Here is a 15563-nt window from a genome sequence, read left to right on the forward strand (position 1 = left end):
GCCTGTGTTTATTTTTGCTACTGTTAAAGGTATTTAAAGTCTGTAAAAGCAAATTTTGAAGATTTTTTTATCCTGTTTTCCATCAGAAAATGATGAAGGATAACAATCTGGTACGCCACTTGGATGCATGTGAGACTATGGGTAATGCTACAGCCATCTGCTCTGACAAAACAGGCACACTAACAACCAATAGGATGACAGTTGTACAAGCTTATGTTGGTGATGTCCACCACAAAGAGATCCCTGACCCAGAAGCTATACCAGCAAAAACCCTAGAATTGCTGGTTAATGCCATTGCGGTCAACAGTGCTTATACAACAAAAATTCTGGTAAGTAGACTTTACTGATAATCAAATGAAAAATGGCATAATAAGGTTCATGCATTTGAAGCATAGCTAATACATTAGTGTCATGCTATTAATCATGAACTATTAAATAGGATTGAAGTCCTTAAACATGGGTAGTAGTTGCACACAGTTTTGTGTGTCTGTGAACTGTTAAAGAATGGAAATGCTTTAATGTATATTTTGACGATTATGGCTTTATACATTAGAAAAAATATATGGTTGAATATTTGAGAGAGAAATACATCCATCTCTGGTCTCAAACTGCTATATTGTACCTTGAACCCCATGCTGTTGTTGGATCAGTATTATTTAATATGCAAATATTCATATTTGCTCACATATCTAACTTTCACTGTCTTAAATAAGACTGCTAAGGGTCAAATTACTTATCCACCTCAGACTTTGCAGGATTGGAACCTTAATTCATGAATAAAAGGAATTAGATTGATTAGATCAATTAGATTAATAGCCTATATTCACTTTAATTTTAGTGGAGTGGTATTCAGGTTCACTTAACCCACCATAGAAAAAAAGAGATCCAGCAAGTTTCGGTAGGTGCCATGGCGGGGGGTTGGGACAGCAGGGCAGGGAGCTTACGTGGAGCCCCTCATGCAGCATGGGGCATTGAGGGGCAGTGGGGATTGTCAGTGAGTTGGGAATGTTTTTTTTCAAAGAGCCAGGAGCCACGGCAGGTGGGGCAGCCACTGTCAGGGCTGGGAGAGTGGGCGGGAGATAGGCCTGGGTGATTCAAAGATTCTGAGATTTGGTAGCAGCCAAATCTCTGAATCAGATTAGGCTGAATCAATTCAGGACAGTAATTTGAATCACTGAATCGAATACATTTCCCCTAAATCGGTTGAATCCCAAGTGAATAGATGCTTCTCAAGCAGATCCCGGGACGTCATTCTCCCGCTGTACTTGGCCTCGGTGAGGCTGCAGCTGGAGTATTGCATCCAGTTTTGGGCTCCACAATTCAAAAAGGATGTGGTGAAGCTTGAGAAGGTGCAGGGGAGAGCCACGTGCATGATCAGAGGTCAGGAAAACAGACCTTATGATGAGAGGCTGAGAGCAATAGGGCTATTCAGCCTGGAAAAGCGCAGGCTCAGGGGTGATCTGGTGGCCACCTGTAAGTTTATCAGGGGTGTTCATCAGGATCTGGGGGAATGACTGTTCACCAGAGCCCCCGATGGGATGACAAGATCAAATGGTCACAAACTTCACGGTGACTGGTTCAGGCTGGACATAAGAAAGAACTTCTTCACTGTCTGAGCCCCCAAGGTCTGGAACTGACTGCTACCTGAGGTGGTTCAAGCACCCACTTTGACCGCCTTCAAAAGACATTTGGCTGCTTATCTTGCTGGGATCCTATGATCCCTGCTGACTTCTTGCCCCTAGGGTGGGGGGTTGGACTCAATCCTCCGGGGTCCCTTCCAGCCCAAATATCTATTAAATGTATGAAATCTATGAATACTAGCCGCTTTGCACAGGCCTAGCAGCAGCCCTATATCACTAGTGTAGCAGCAGCAACTGGGTGCAGGGACATCACACCACAGCAATAGCATCAACAACTGGGGCAGCCAGACAGCCTCCCCAGCCCCCAGGTCTCTAGCAGGGTTTTGCTCGGAGTGCAAAACTTCGTAATTATACCTGAGATTTAATGTAAATCTTGCTGTGTCACAATTCAGTGCACATATTTTAAAGGCAATGACCTTTATAAATCTAAAATAATTAATTAAATAAATAAATTTGCCCGAGCTGAGAGATTTTTCTTCTTTCCTAATGCTAGGTTATATTTTGAAAAGGATTGTGTACTCGTTAAACTATGAGAGCTGCAGGTAATCAACCCTCTCATAGTTTGGGCTTTTATATTTTCAGGGACCTCTTTATTTTGCATATTTTAACTTTTGTGCACATGGCATTAGGTTATTGGTGCTCTTGAGAAACAGTAGAATCAAAGCCAGTTATCGTGTTGAGTATACACATAGCTTTCATATGTGCATTTTCTGATCTTGTACTGCTATCCTTCTGCAAATCTAGTAATTGACAGACAAACGATAAAGATTTATGGTTGTTTCAAGAGGTCATTTCAGATTCTATATAATAGGACTGTGCAAAACAGAAGCATTCCATTTTGACCAGTGTTTCAACAGTTCGATGGAACAGCGTTCTGTTTCAACTTTTGTTTTGAATCGAAATGGCTGTTCCATATCGTTCCGTTGAAACAGTTTCGTGTTTCAAGCCCGTATTGGCGTTTCACCCGTAGGATATCATGGGGAAGGTCAAAACAGGCTATAACTTTGTCATTTCTGCCAAAATTTCACTGTCTATATTGAGTCCATGCATTTCTGTACCTGCTGCCTAGGAGGCTGATGAAGTGCAGTTCATAGGCCCAGCTCTGAAAAGTGGTTTGTACATTCAAACAAACACCTAACCTCATCACCAGAACTGAAGCCAACTTCCAACAGCTCAAAACACAAAATCTGCCAACTATCTCCAGTACCCCCACCAACTGCACACCAGAATCTAGCAAAGATAACAAAACCCAATGACCCATGGGGGCACATTCCTCACCAAAAAAATACTATGCCTCCAGTCTTTCAGGCCTGATCCTAAGAGAGATTACAAATTACAAACCACTTTTCACAGCCGGTCTCCTACGTACAGATACTCATGGACTCACTGTAGATTAGACAGTGGAATTCTGACACATTGCAACCTGCTGGACATCTGACTTCCCAGGTACCTCTGCACTTTTACCTGCACTGCTACATCCCCCTTCCCCCCCCCCCCACCACAGCCCGTCCCTCACCCCTGATGCCTCCATTTCCATTTTCACTGACTGGCTTTCTTGCCTGCATAGCATGCCAGGCTCGCCTCTGGCTTCTTTAGTATTCCTTCCATCCAGAACAAGGAAACACACCAACTGCAGGTACTTCCTCAGCCTGACAAAGGGTTTTCAACCTGAAAGCTGGCATCCCAGGCAGCTAAGTTGAGCACACCAGGAGCCTCACAACTGCACTGCAACCAGCCTGTCAAAGACGTGACAGGTCTGGGCTTTCCCCAGCTAGGACTGTGTGTGTGTATGTGTTAGCTGAAGGTTATGGCACCTCCTACCCACCTTTCACCAGGAGATGGTTGGTCTTGGCATTTATGGGGCTCCCACACTGCCAGCAGTCCCACCAGGCCTCTCTACCCTAGCAGGGTCTAGTTTTAGTGGTCATGTTTAGGACCTGGGGCCTCCTCCTTCCCCACAGCCCCATCCCATACCTCCAAGTTTGTCCTGGCAGGGAACGAGCTCAGCAGGGACAAGTTCTTCTTCTGCTGGCTGGTGATGCAGTTAGTGCCTTCTCCAGCTGACAGTGGGGCATTACCTGATTTTTAAAAAAATTAAAAAAGGAAATTGGTGTGGAAAGAGTGAGGAGAGTAGCATTCAGTCCATCAGCACCTGGAGACTGGGGAATCCCAGAAGCGGGAGGCTCCCCTTCAGGAACACCAGCTGTTCCACCAAACCAGCATCCAAGCAGGTGTGGGGGGTGTTACTTACATCCCCAGCGATGCTGAACATCCTGTCACTCGGCACACTGGTCGGTGGACAGATCTGGCTACATCTGGTTGTGGCTTGCCCAGTAGGCCAAGAGGTAGCACATCAGTGGATCCATGTCCTCAGCAAGATAGGCAGCCATTGAGCTGTGAGCTGGAGGTTATGGTGCCTCCTACCTTCCTTTCACCAGAGGGATCCTCGGTACCCCAATGATGTCTCCTCTTCCTGTACAGCCTCATCCCAGCTCACCACTTTAAATGACAGTAGGTAATAAAATAACATAGTGAGCACTAGCACAATAGCACTGTCAGCATCTCAGGCAGCCAAACTGTGACAGAGCCTTTCTTTCCTCTCCTGCACGAGGTTCTTCTCTAGCAGCTGCCAGAGGACTTTGCTTGCCAGTCCCAGCCCTGGGGCTTAGATGTGCCCAGGGCCCTGCATCCTTCTGGTCAGGTGCTAGGGCTGTTGGTCTAAGGACATGGCACTGCAAGAGAAGGTCCTTTCCTTTGGGTCCACCTAATCTGGTATCTTTTAGTGGACCAACAGAATAGTTACAGAAATATATCTTATCAAGTTTTGGGCTGAAAACCCTTTGTCAGGCTGAGGAAGGGGGATGTAGCAGCACAGGTATAAGTGTAGAGGTACCTGAGGATTCAAACAAGCACTGAACCTTGTTAACCTCATCACCAGAAGCCAACTTCCTATAGCCCAAAACACACTGAATGAACACCAAGCAACAACTGCACACCAGAATAAGCATGCACCAAAAATATATCAAAGATGACAACAGAAAACTACCTGCCTCCAATCTCTCAGACCTCATCCTCAAAGAGAATTTATGAACCACTTTTCACAGATGAGCCTATGAACTTCACTTCATCAACCTTCTAGGTACAGAAACTCATGGACTCAATATAGACACTGGTATTCTGACACATTACAACCTGTCAGACAGATGACTCCCCAGGTACCTCTCCACTTCTTCCTGCGGTGTTACATCCCCCTTCCTCTGCCTCCCCACCTCCCACCCCCTCCGGCCTGTCCCTCACCCCCTCATGCCTCCATTTCCATTTTCACTGACTGGCTTTCTTGCCTGCATTGCATGCCAGCCTCTGGTTTATTTACTATTCCCTCCACCCAGGAACAGCACACACACACACCAACTGAGGGGCTTCCTCAGCCTGACAAAAGCTGGTATCCCAGGCAGCTCCGCTGAGCTCACTCAGAAAGCCTCAGGTCTGTCAAAGATGTGATGGGTCTGGGCTTTCCCCAGCCAGAACTGTGTGTGTGTGTGTGTGGTAGCTGGAGGTTATGGCACCTCCTACCTGCGTTTCACCAGGGGGATCCTCGGTTCTGGAATTTCGTGGGGCTGTCGCCCTTCCAGCAGTTGCCCCAGACCTCCCAGGCCCTGGCAGAGTTCACTTTTAGTGATCATGCCCAGGACCTGAGCCTCCTCCTTCCCTTTAGCCCCAGGTCATACCTCTAAGTTCATCCTGGCACGGGACCTCATCAGGGCCAGGTTCTTTCCCTGCTGGCTGGTGATGCAGTGAGTGCTGCCTACAACTCTGAGACTGGGGCATTAAATGGTTTTTAAAAAATGAAAAAAGGAAATAGGTGTTGATGGAATGAGGAGAGTAGCATTCACTCCATGTACACCTGGAGATTGGGAAACCCCATCAGCAGGAGGTTCACCTTGAGGAACACCAGCTGCTTCAGCAAACGAGAATCCCAGCAGTTGTGGTGGGGTGTCACTACATACCCAGAAATGGCGACCACCCTCTCTCTTGGAACACTGGTGGACAGGAAAGCTGTTCCTGGGCAACCATGGCTCGATCCAGCCACATCTGACTCTGGCTTTCCCAGTAAAGCAAGGGGTCACACAGCAGTGGCTCCACATCATCAGGGCAATAGGAAACCACCAAGGCCTCTGTGCTACCTGCCTGATGGTGGGGCCTGGTGCCTCTGGACCCCACCATGGAAGCCATGCCTTTGGCACACACTGGCAGTGCCTGCGGTGGAGGAGGAGACTGGCTGGTGAATTGCATGCTAGCATGGGACAGTGGAACCCCCTGTTCCATGTGCCCCTGCCTCCACCATTCTGCCTCCCTGACTTTCTTTACCAGGACTTCCATCCACTGATTCAATGTTTGGCTGCCACATACGGTGCCTTCCACCCTTGGGTCACACGTGGTGGCCAGCACATGGACTGTACTGGACCACAAGGGATCAATCATTTCCTGATGTCCTTCTTCAGCTGCCTCACCAGTGCCTGCATGTCTGGTGACAGCGGCCTGCCCTAGCCAGGAACATTGATCCCCTGGAAGTACTCCATTTGGCTCTGAAGTTCCCTCACTACAGTGATCACTGGGCTGAGGGCATCAGCAGTGCTGAGGCTCTTGGTGGCCTCAAGGAAGGGCTTGGTGACCACCAAGATCTGGGAGATGGTATCCCACTCAGCACTGTTCAGTGGGCCACTGATCCCAATCTCCCCGAGCAAAGCCATTTCATGGATGGCCTTCTGTTGCCCCACCAGCCTCTCGATCATCAGGTATGTGGAGTACCACCAGGTCTCCACATCCTGCATGATTTTGTGCTGTGGGATGTTCAGCTCTTTTTGTTTACCCCGCAGCATGTTTGCCCCTTTGATGCTCTGGTGGAAGTAGCCTGCCACCTTACTGCATTTTGAAATGAGCTTGCTGGTAGTGGCAGCGTTGCCACTGGAAGCCCTGTCCCCCTCCAAGGTGTCCCTGACAACAAGGTGCAACTTGTGTGCCAAACAGCAGATGCCAACAAAGTTGGCATCATGGATTGCCTTGACAATATTGGCCCCATAGTTGGTGCCCGTGAATCCGCAGGTGAGCTCTCCCTGCCCAGTGAGCCACCCCTGCACCAAGCAGTTCATGGCCACCATCATCTCTTCTTCTGTATGGGACTCATCCATCATCTCAGCTTGAAGGAGAACCCACCGATGGCCTGACTGGTCATGCCAGTACCCTGTAAGGGAGAGGTAGGCATGGTCTCCACCCCACCTGCTGCAGATATCCGAGGTGAAGTGTAAGGCCTCCTGCAGACCTGCCTTGCACAGCTCCTCCCTCAAGTACTCTGTCCATGCTTCATACAGGGATGACACCACCATCCTACTGAAGGTGGTGCATGTGGGCACTTGGTATGATGGGACCACAAGCACCATGAACCACCTGAACCCTGGCCACTCAACTAGGGAGAATGGCTGGCCATTGACAGCAAGTATCTCCCCAATTCTCTGGGTGAACTCGCTCACCTTTGCAAAGCACCCCACTGTCTGTCTGCCTTTCCTCCACTGTTCCAGGGTGGCCTGCCTCTGCTTTGGGGGGACAGGGACTTTGGAGCAAGCGCAGGCCTTTCCTCTGGGCACACTCCAGCAGGTGCCAGGCTGAGGAGGAGCAAGCGAAAGGGGGTGGTGCCTGTGGAGATGCATCAGCATCCCCATGGTGCTCATCTGTTTTATTCCCTTATCCTGGCTGGTTTTGGCTTGGCAGTGCAGAAAGATAGCATATGTGGGATCATCTGCCAGCTCAGTATGATCCCAGACCACACTATCCACTCACAACTGGGTGCAGGTGCATCTGTGGATGCTGCTGCACTTTCCCCCTCCTCAGCAGGCAGAGGCACAGCGAGAGGAGGTGCCGAGCAGAAATTCAGCTGATTTCCCTCCTTCCCCAGAATTTCCCTTGCTAAGGCACTGAGATCCAGATCCAGTGCCAGCTCTTCTGGCACTGGAAGGCTCAGCATGGGAAGTGACATAGGGGTGGAGTAGGCTGCTGTGCTGGTGCTGGTACTGCTGCTGTGGTTGTCATTATGCTGGGGGTTGTGGGGTTTATGGATGCTGAGCATGGAGGGGATGCAGTCTCAGGCACAGGCAGTGGCAGTGGTACTACTCCCCTCTTCTTGCTGCTTGTAGCAGCCTCATCCCTTTTAGCTGGAGGAAAGAGGCTGCATCTCAATTTGGTGGCAGGGGGCAGGGTAGGGAACTTACAGCTCTCCCTCTACCCCCTCTTCCACACCTCCCTGAAGGCTGGCCATTGTGGCCACATGCCTTTCCACCATGCTTCATGAGGTGTTTCATGTTTTCCTTTTGAAGAAATATATAGAAGTATTTGTGTCCCTATATAAAGTCAAAACTGTATGTCTGAGGCAGTGAAGAGATGTATGAACACGATAGAAATATATCTGTCTGTGTATATAAACTCCAAGCTAGGTCTGGTGCAGTGATATGAATGGGATGGAAATATATCTGTGTATATAAACTTCAAGCTAGGTCTGATGCAGTGAAGGGATTTATGAACATGATACAAATATATCTGTCTGTGTATATGAATTCAGTAGCATTGCTGTGGTGCAAAGAATGAATGTATAAAAACAAATATATATAGTATATTCCTATATAGAGTAAATTCTATAGTAACCCTATGCAATGTAATTATAAAATTCAAATGAATAAATCAATGAATATAATAATAAAAAGAAGCGCCTACAAGAAAAAGGTATTCTGAAATCCCTCTTGCCAGCGTAACAAGCAGGGAATCCTTTAGAAAATCAGTGCTGCTAGCCCTACTGGTCTGACAGTGATCTGCTAGAACAGACAGCTCAGTAAGTCACCTAAGGCAGAAGGCAGGGGCAGTTCAAAAAATGCTGCCTTTTATGCAGTTTTTCTGTCCCTCCCCCAGACCACCAGGGTTGCAAGGGACCTCAGGGAAGGGTGACAGTCATTGGCCAGCTACATATGTCAACAATGAGAGTATTCCTTCCCCCTTCCTCCCCTTACTATACCTTCTCTTTCCCTGCAGGGAAGCAAGCCAAGCCACTGAAGGTAAGCCCATAGCCCAGCTTCCCGACTGAAACTTGACCTACCCTGTTTTGTTATGACCCTGTTTTGAGCCTTCCTGTTCCATTTTGACTTTGCTGTTTCTATAGCAAACACCTCGAAACAGCGTCAAAACAAAATGGGCAGTGAAATTTTGCACAGCCCTAGTATAAACCAAAGCTTTGAGAATGAAAGTCATGATATACTGGATGCATTTACACGTGCCCCTGACAGCACATTTGGTACTGCACAGTCATTTAGTACTTACTTTATCATGTAGTAAATGACTGTGTAGTACCCACCAGTACTGTGCAGTCTTAGTGGCACATGGTTATTTTTAGATGCTACCTTGCTGTAGCAACAACTTACAGCGACATAACTCATTCCTGCAACAACATAGCAGTGACATCATGGTTAGTGCCCTCTGATACTAAGTTGCCATAGCAACAAGCTATGTCACCATAACTCATCACTACCGTGGTGTAGCATTTCCTATAGATGTGCTCACTGAGTAGGAAATACCATACTTTCTCACACACAACATGCCCCAGCATGTAACACACTCCTTGATTTTGAAAGGCAAAATGAAGAAAAAAGATTTTTCCAGAGTTATGGCTGCATAGAACACATACACAGCCAAATCTTCAGCTGAGTCACCTTCCTTTTCCTACTTACCTAAAGCCAAAACCCTAACTGATCCTGAAGATTGGTCTCCATGGTGGATCTGTGATTCTGAAAAGAGTTAAAGAAGCTGTGAAACAGGAGGAGAGAGACCAGGAGCACCTAGAAAATAACACAATAGCCCTAAGAAAGGTTAGTTTGATTAGTGGAACATAACAGCATTAAAGAAGAGAAACGATCATTGACGCCACTAGTGTGAAGGACAATGAGCCATTAAGTCAAGTGACAATAAACTGAGTGCACAGACAAACATGAATGGCGGGAAAAAGGGAATAGGAAGAATGAGGGTATTTGCATGTATTGTTTCAATGGCAAGCATTTGCATGAAGAGTAGCAATTTGTAGCTCTCATTGTAGAAGTACATTTTCAGGAAGGGCTTTAAAGGATAGCACAGTGGATTTCCAAATTTTAGCAGGAATTAATGGGCATTAACAGACATTCTTCAGAAGGTGGGGGGAGGAGCTTTATTAGCACAGCTCCAGGAGCCACGCTAATTAAAGCATCCAGAGCATCATGTGTATCAACATCCTTGTGCTGAAAAATGGATCTTTGAAATAAAGCTCATCAAAGAAGCTTTAGTTTAAAATGCCCTGCTGCCATTTTTCAGTGCCAGGATGCTGATACATGGGATGCTGGAGTGTGGTAATTACCATGCTCTAGCTGTCTCAATTAATTGAATCTGCTCTGATGCGCTATAGTTATAATGCATTGGAACAGCCTCTCTGCATGTGTATAGGAGCCCTTTTATCTGCTAATGAAGGCCAGTGTGGAAGAGAGTGCAGTGTGGAAGAAGTGTGTGTGGGAAATAGAACTAAATTTGCCATTAAGTCAAGTCTTTCTAACAGACCAAAAACAGGGAGAAACCTCAGTTCATTATGTTTTATTTTGCTTTATCTCTTGTTCATTTTAAATAACTTTGATTAACATGTGTTAAAGAAGCATTTCTGTACAAGTTCAGCTTCTCAGAATATAGTATTGGGATGACAATAATGGGTAACAGGCCAGCAAAATGTTGTCACCAAGTGTTTCCACTTCCCTTAGGAGAACATTCTCAGTATTGATACAATGTAATTTCTGGTCAAGAATAATTCAGACTTTTATTTTCTTCAATGTGACTCCTAGCTAGGTTTCATCTCCAACACCTAGTTGAAGTGGATTGTATGTTTCCACTGGAAAGGCTGAAGCATCATCTGTTCTTCAGTTCTCCTTAACCAAACTGTGTTTCTGTAAAACTGATAAATGCCTGAAATGCTAGGGAAAACACCTCCGCTCCAGAATTTCTGTCAAGCCAATGTTTGTGTTTGTTTGTGTAATGTTAGTTGTGAGTATGTAATCAGCCTTATACTAACACCATGATCACGACCATTGCAGCACAAACCCCAGATAATATCATAGTTGTATTATCTTCATTACTTGACTCCATTTTTTAATGAACTTGAAGACAGTGTTGTCAAAGAGAATAGTTATAATAAGTAAAGCATAACACAATGAGGTCTTAGTTTCACAAACCTCATTAAGACTAGATCATAAATAAGTCTTGTATAAAATGCAAACATTTTTTTAATGTTTCTATGTATCCAAGGTTATTTTTCTAACCGCTAGTTATATGTATACTTAGACATAAATTCTGTATGCATATTTCAATGAAATTGTGAATATCAACTGAAACTCAAAGAGCATATTAATAATATGTCACAAAATGGACTTTTATTCATTTTAATAATTATACAGATTTCTGTATGCTACAAGTTGTATTTTGTGGGAACTTACATTGAGAGTGATTATGTATTAGACTAGAAAATTAGTCAAAATATGCTGCTGAATGAGAAATGATGATGAGTTCACTCTTGCATTATCTTTTGATTAAAGGGCCATTAATTCAAAAGAAAAAAAAAAAAAAAAGGAAAGGTAATGTCACTGCTTGGGTAAAAGATTTGCATTTCCCTGAGAAAGTAGACACACATTATTGCACCAGAACAATAATACAATTAAATCTAGTCCTTTGTAATATTTTCAAGGACAGGGTTATGTGATGAGTTAAATTGGCATTCAGTTCACTTCAAAACCATGTTAATGCAGCTCTTAAGCTGCTGGTATGAAGCTGTTCTCTCAAAAGTCTTTTGCTCAGGATAAATGTTGTTTCAGATAACTCTGAGATATGTTTTTCCAGAATGAAGTAAATAATAGTTCATGCATTACAGTGTTAAATAATGGATGGGGACTGTAAAATATCTCTTATTCTGAAAACATGTATTTTGGGGCTTTTGTATAGAACAAGTGGAAATAAAGATTCCACACATTTGAAGTTGCTCAAACTAGTAGCTACAAACTTTTATTGAACTTCTTACCCTTCTTAAAAAGGCATTCTAAAGTACCAGTTCAGATGGTGTCTATGTTTTGGTAATATGAGTTTAATGGACATTATTATGTGGAGCTCCTCTTTAGCTATTATATAGTGATATTTAGTAGGGCCGTGTGAAACAGCACCGTTCTGTTTTGACTTCCATTTCAATATTTCAATGGAACAGTGTTTCATTTCAAGTTTCATTTCATTTCAAAACCACTGTTCCATTTGGTTTTGTCCAAACAGTTTTGCTGTTTTGACGTTTCACCCATAGGGTATAATGGGGAAGCACAAAGCTGCCTATAACTTTGCCATTTTGTGCCTGATTTAGATGAAACTTGCAGGGATGGTAACCCCTTCTGGGGCTATGAAGTCTGCCATGTTTCAAAGAGATAGGTACAGGAGTTTCTGGGAAACTGCACCTTCAAATTCTTGAAAGCAAAACATGTCACTTGTGGTAGCCACTGATGAGGCCATGATGCCTGAAATGTTTCAAGGATATAGATGCAGGGGTTTCCTGGAAACTGCACCTCAGGCTGCTGACAAGCAAAGCTTGTGATGTGTTTGACTTTGTGTTTGTGGTATGGCACACCCTCACTGGTGCTGGGGCCTCTATGTAACACAGTAGTGTGCACCAATGAGGCCTTCTCCTCCTATATACCCTCAGCCCAGCCCACCACTTTAAATGACAATAGGTAATAAAATAACTTAGTGAGTACTAGCACAGTAGCACCAGCAGCATCTTGGGAGCCAGATTATGACAGACCCTTTCTTTCCTCTCCTGCAGGAGCTTCTTTTCCAGTGTGTGTGTTAAGCTGCACCCTCACTGTGTGACTCTGTGTGTGTGTGTGTGTGTGTGTGTGTTAAGGCGTGCTCTCACTGTGTGACTGTGTGTGAGTTAAGGTGTACCCTCACTGGCACTGCGGCCTCTACACAACACAGTAGTGTGCCCCAGTGGTGTCTCCTCCTCCCCTACTGTCTCAGTCTGGTCTACCACTTGAAATGACAACAGGTAATAATTTAGTAAGCAGCATAGTAGCACCAGCAACATCTCAGGTAGCCAAACTTTCACATATTAGAGGCTTTCCTTCTTTTTCTGCAGGAGCTTCTTCTCTAGCAGCTGCTAGAGAATTCTCCCTGCCAGCCCCAGCCCTGGGGCTTAGATGTGCCCAGGGCCCTGCAATCTTCTGGTCAGATGCTAGAGGTGTTGGTATAAGGCCATGGCACTGGCATACAAGGTCCTGTGGGTCAATCTGGTATCTTTTAGTAGACCAAGTGACTAGTTAGAGAAAGCCAGGACAATGAACGGTTGTGTTTTGATTTTATGGAGAGGGGTTTTCCTTGATTTTCCAATGGTGTTAAATGACTTATGGTTAATGAACTGAGAATTTTTGTAAGAGAATTGAATGGTAGAAATAGAGATGTTGTTTTGGGTATATAAATGATGTGTTACTTGTGGTGTGTGATGGGTTACATTGGGTTTTTATGTTTATATGTCTATTATTTAAAAAAAACTTGAATAGTTAGAGAAATATATCTTAACATCCTTTTGGGTTCAAAAACCCTTTGTCAGGATGAGGAAGCACCTCCACTGGTCTGTATGTGTGCTGTTCCTGGATGGAAGGAATAGTGAAGAAGCCAAAGGCTGGCATGCAATGCAGGCAAGAAAGCCAGTCACTGAAAATGGAAATGGAGGAATCAGGGGGTGAGGGACAGGTTGTGGGGAGGGCAGGTTCCCCTCTGTCCACTGGTTCAGGGTTTGGCTGCTGCATAAACTGCCTTTCACCCTCAGGTCACACATGATAGCCAGCATGTGGACCATACTGGACCGCAAAGGATCAAACCATTTCCTAATGCCCACTTTCAGCAGCCTCACCAGTGCCTGGATGTCTGGTAACAGTGGCTTGCCCCAATCAGGAACAGTGATCCCCTGGAAACTCCATTTGGCCCTGAAGTTCCCTCACTATGGTGATTACCTGGCTAAGGAGGGCATCGCCAGCACTGAGGGTCTCGGTGGTCTCAAGGAAGGACTTGAGGACCACCAAGACCTGGGAAATGGTAGCCCACTCAACTCTGTTCAGGGGGCCACACTGATCCCAATCTCTCTGAGCAAGGCCATCTCCTGGCTGACCTTCTGTTTGTCCCTCAGAAACTTGCCCATTGGAAGTAGCCTGTCACCTTCCTGCATTTGGAAATGAGCTTGCTGGTTGTGCTGGTGCCATCACCAGCAGCTATGTGCCCCTTCCGAGGCATCTATGACAATGAGGTGGAACTTGTGTGGCACGCAGCTGATGCCAGCTTGTATTCAGCCCAACCAAAGCACCTCAACCAAATCCTTCCTTATTAGCAGTAGCAATGGATTCAATGGTAGGGTCTCCACATACAGGGACATGCATTTGTAGAGGTATAAATAACAATGGCACAAATTTATGCCACTGTTTTGTGACCCATTGCATGCCTCTACACGTGAGCTTCAGTGTGCAGCAGATTGTCCTGGGTAGGGGTAAGGGAGGCTGTGCTGCCCCAGCAGTATTAGCTGGTGTCCTGGTGCATCAGGATTTACCAGTAGCAAACTTTGCCACTGTTCTGCAAATTTGCAGCATGGTACACATTTTCACGTTCCTTGTGTGAGGTTTGTGGCACCATAAATCACATGCCCCTTCATATGGGGACCCACCCAATCTGTACTCCATCTTAAATCCTATGCATTTCAGTCAGAGGAGACATGCCTACTTATGCTATCTGGTGTCTGCCTCACTAATACAATGTATATCTTCCAATACCTTAAGATCAGTGGTGCCAAACCCTCTGGCCCTGTGGGCTGGTTGTGTTGTATAGGGTTGAACTGCTGGCCAGATTTTATGCAGGGTTCGTCTTTAGATGTGATCCAGCATACTGGACTGACCCTGTGCACCCAGATCTGGCCATGCACTTGACCAGTCCTGCATGCCTGGATCTGGCCACATGCCAGCATGATCTGGCATGCAAGACCACATTATCTAGCCTACACTGCCCCCTATGGGTTCATAAATTTGGCATTGGGAGGTGAATATTAATATTATCACCACTCTTTCACTGTCAAATTTCTGGACCCTTGGGGAGCCCCACAGGCTGGATGACATGGCTTCATGGGCTGGAGATTGAACACCACTGGCTTAGAATATAAAATTTTGGGAACAGAGACTGTAAGTTGCTATATTTGTGCAGTATGTAGTGGTGCTGTTTCTCTTGCTGAGGTTCTATAAAAAGCTGTTTAACTGCCTTAGGGAAAAAGTAAAACATTCACCTTTCTTTTATGCACATCAAAAATATGCATTTCTGCTAGAATATGATATGTAATTAACAAACAAAAATATTCCAGAAACCAGGAACTCTCTTGAAGAGTTTTTTGTCCATTATTTTATGTTACAAGGTAAATGTTTTTAAAAGGTAGATCTCTCTACAGTTACATAAAAAAGCACAGATGAAACGTAAAAAATGCAGAATTCACACAATTTACCAGAAGTATTGAGAAGAGTGTGAATTCTTTTTATTATATAACATTATATCATCTATAACATTTCTCATATATCATTGCTCACTATTGTTGCTGTAATTTTTAATGTTGTTTGTCAACTGTGTTCTTCATTAGACTAAACAAGAGCACGAGGGCAGGTTTTCCATCAAAAGGGTGTGTATAAAAGTTAAGACCTACAAGGAGATAGAGAGGAATGAGTTAACTTAGATATTCATATGCCTCTGTGTGTGTGTGTGTGTGTAAAAACTTATATAAGACCTTATTACAGTACACTTATATAAGTAGAGGCA

The 15563-nt window shown here is 45.0% G+C and overlaps 1 protein-coding gene across 6 annotated transcripts in view; it reads left to right on the forward strand.

The window, feature by feature from the left end:
- Nucleotides 1-15563, forward strand: part of ATP2B2 (ATPase plasma membrane Ca2+ transporting 2) — a 1084469-nt gene that overhangs the window by 875828 nt on the left and 193078 nt on the right. For all 6 annotated transcript variants that reach the window (XM_090021539.1, XM_090021533.1, XM_090021535.1 and 3 more), the window contains one exon: nucleotides 87-329. In XM_090021539.1, coding sequence (XP_089877665.1) covers nucleotides 87-329 — 243 coding nt within the window. The remainder of the gene's footprint in view (nucleotides 1-86; nucleotides 330-15563) is intronic.

Source organism: Crocodylus siamensis, chromosome 11, assembly GCF_052110815.1.
Source record: "Crocodylus siamensis isolate JL-2025a chromosome 11, ASM5211081v1, whole genome shotgun sequence".
Lineage (NCBI taxonomy): Eukaryota > Metazoa > Chordata > Crocodylia > Crocodylidae > Crocodylus > Crocodylus siamensis.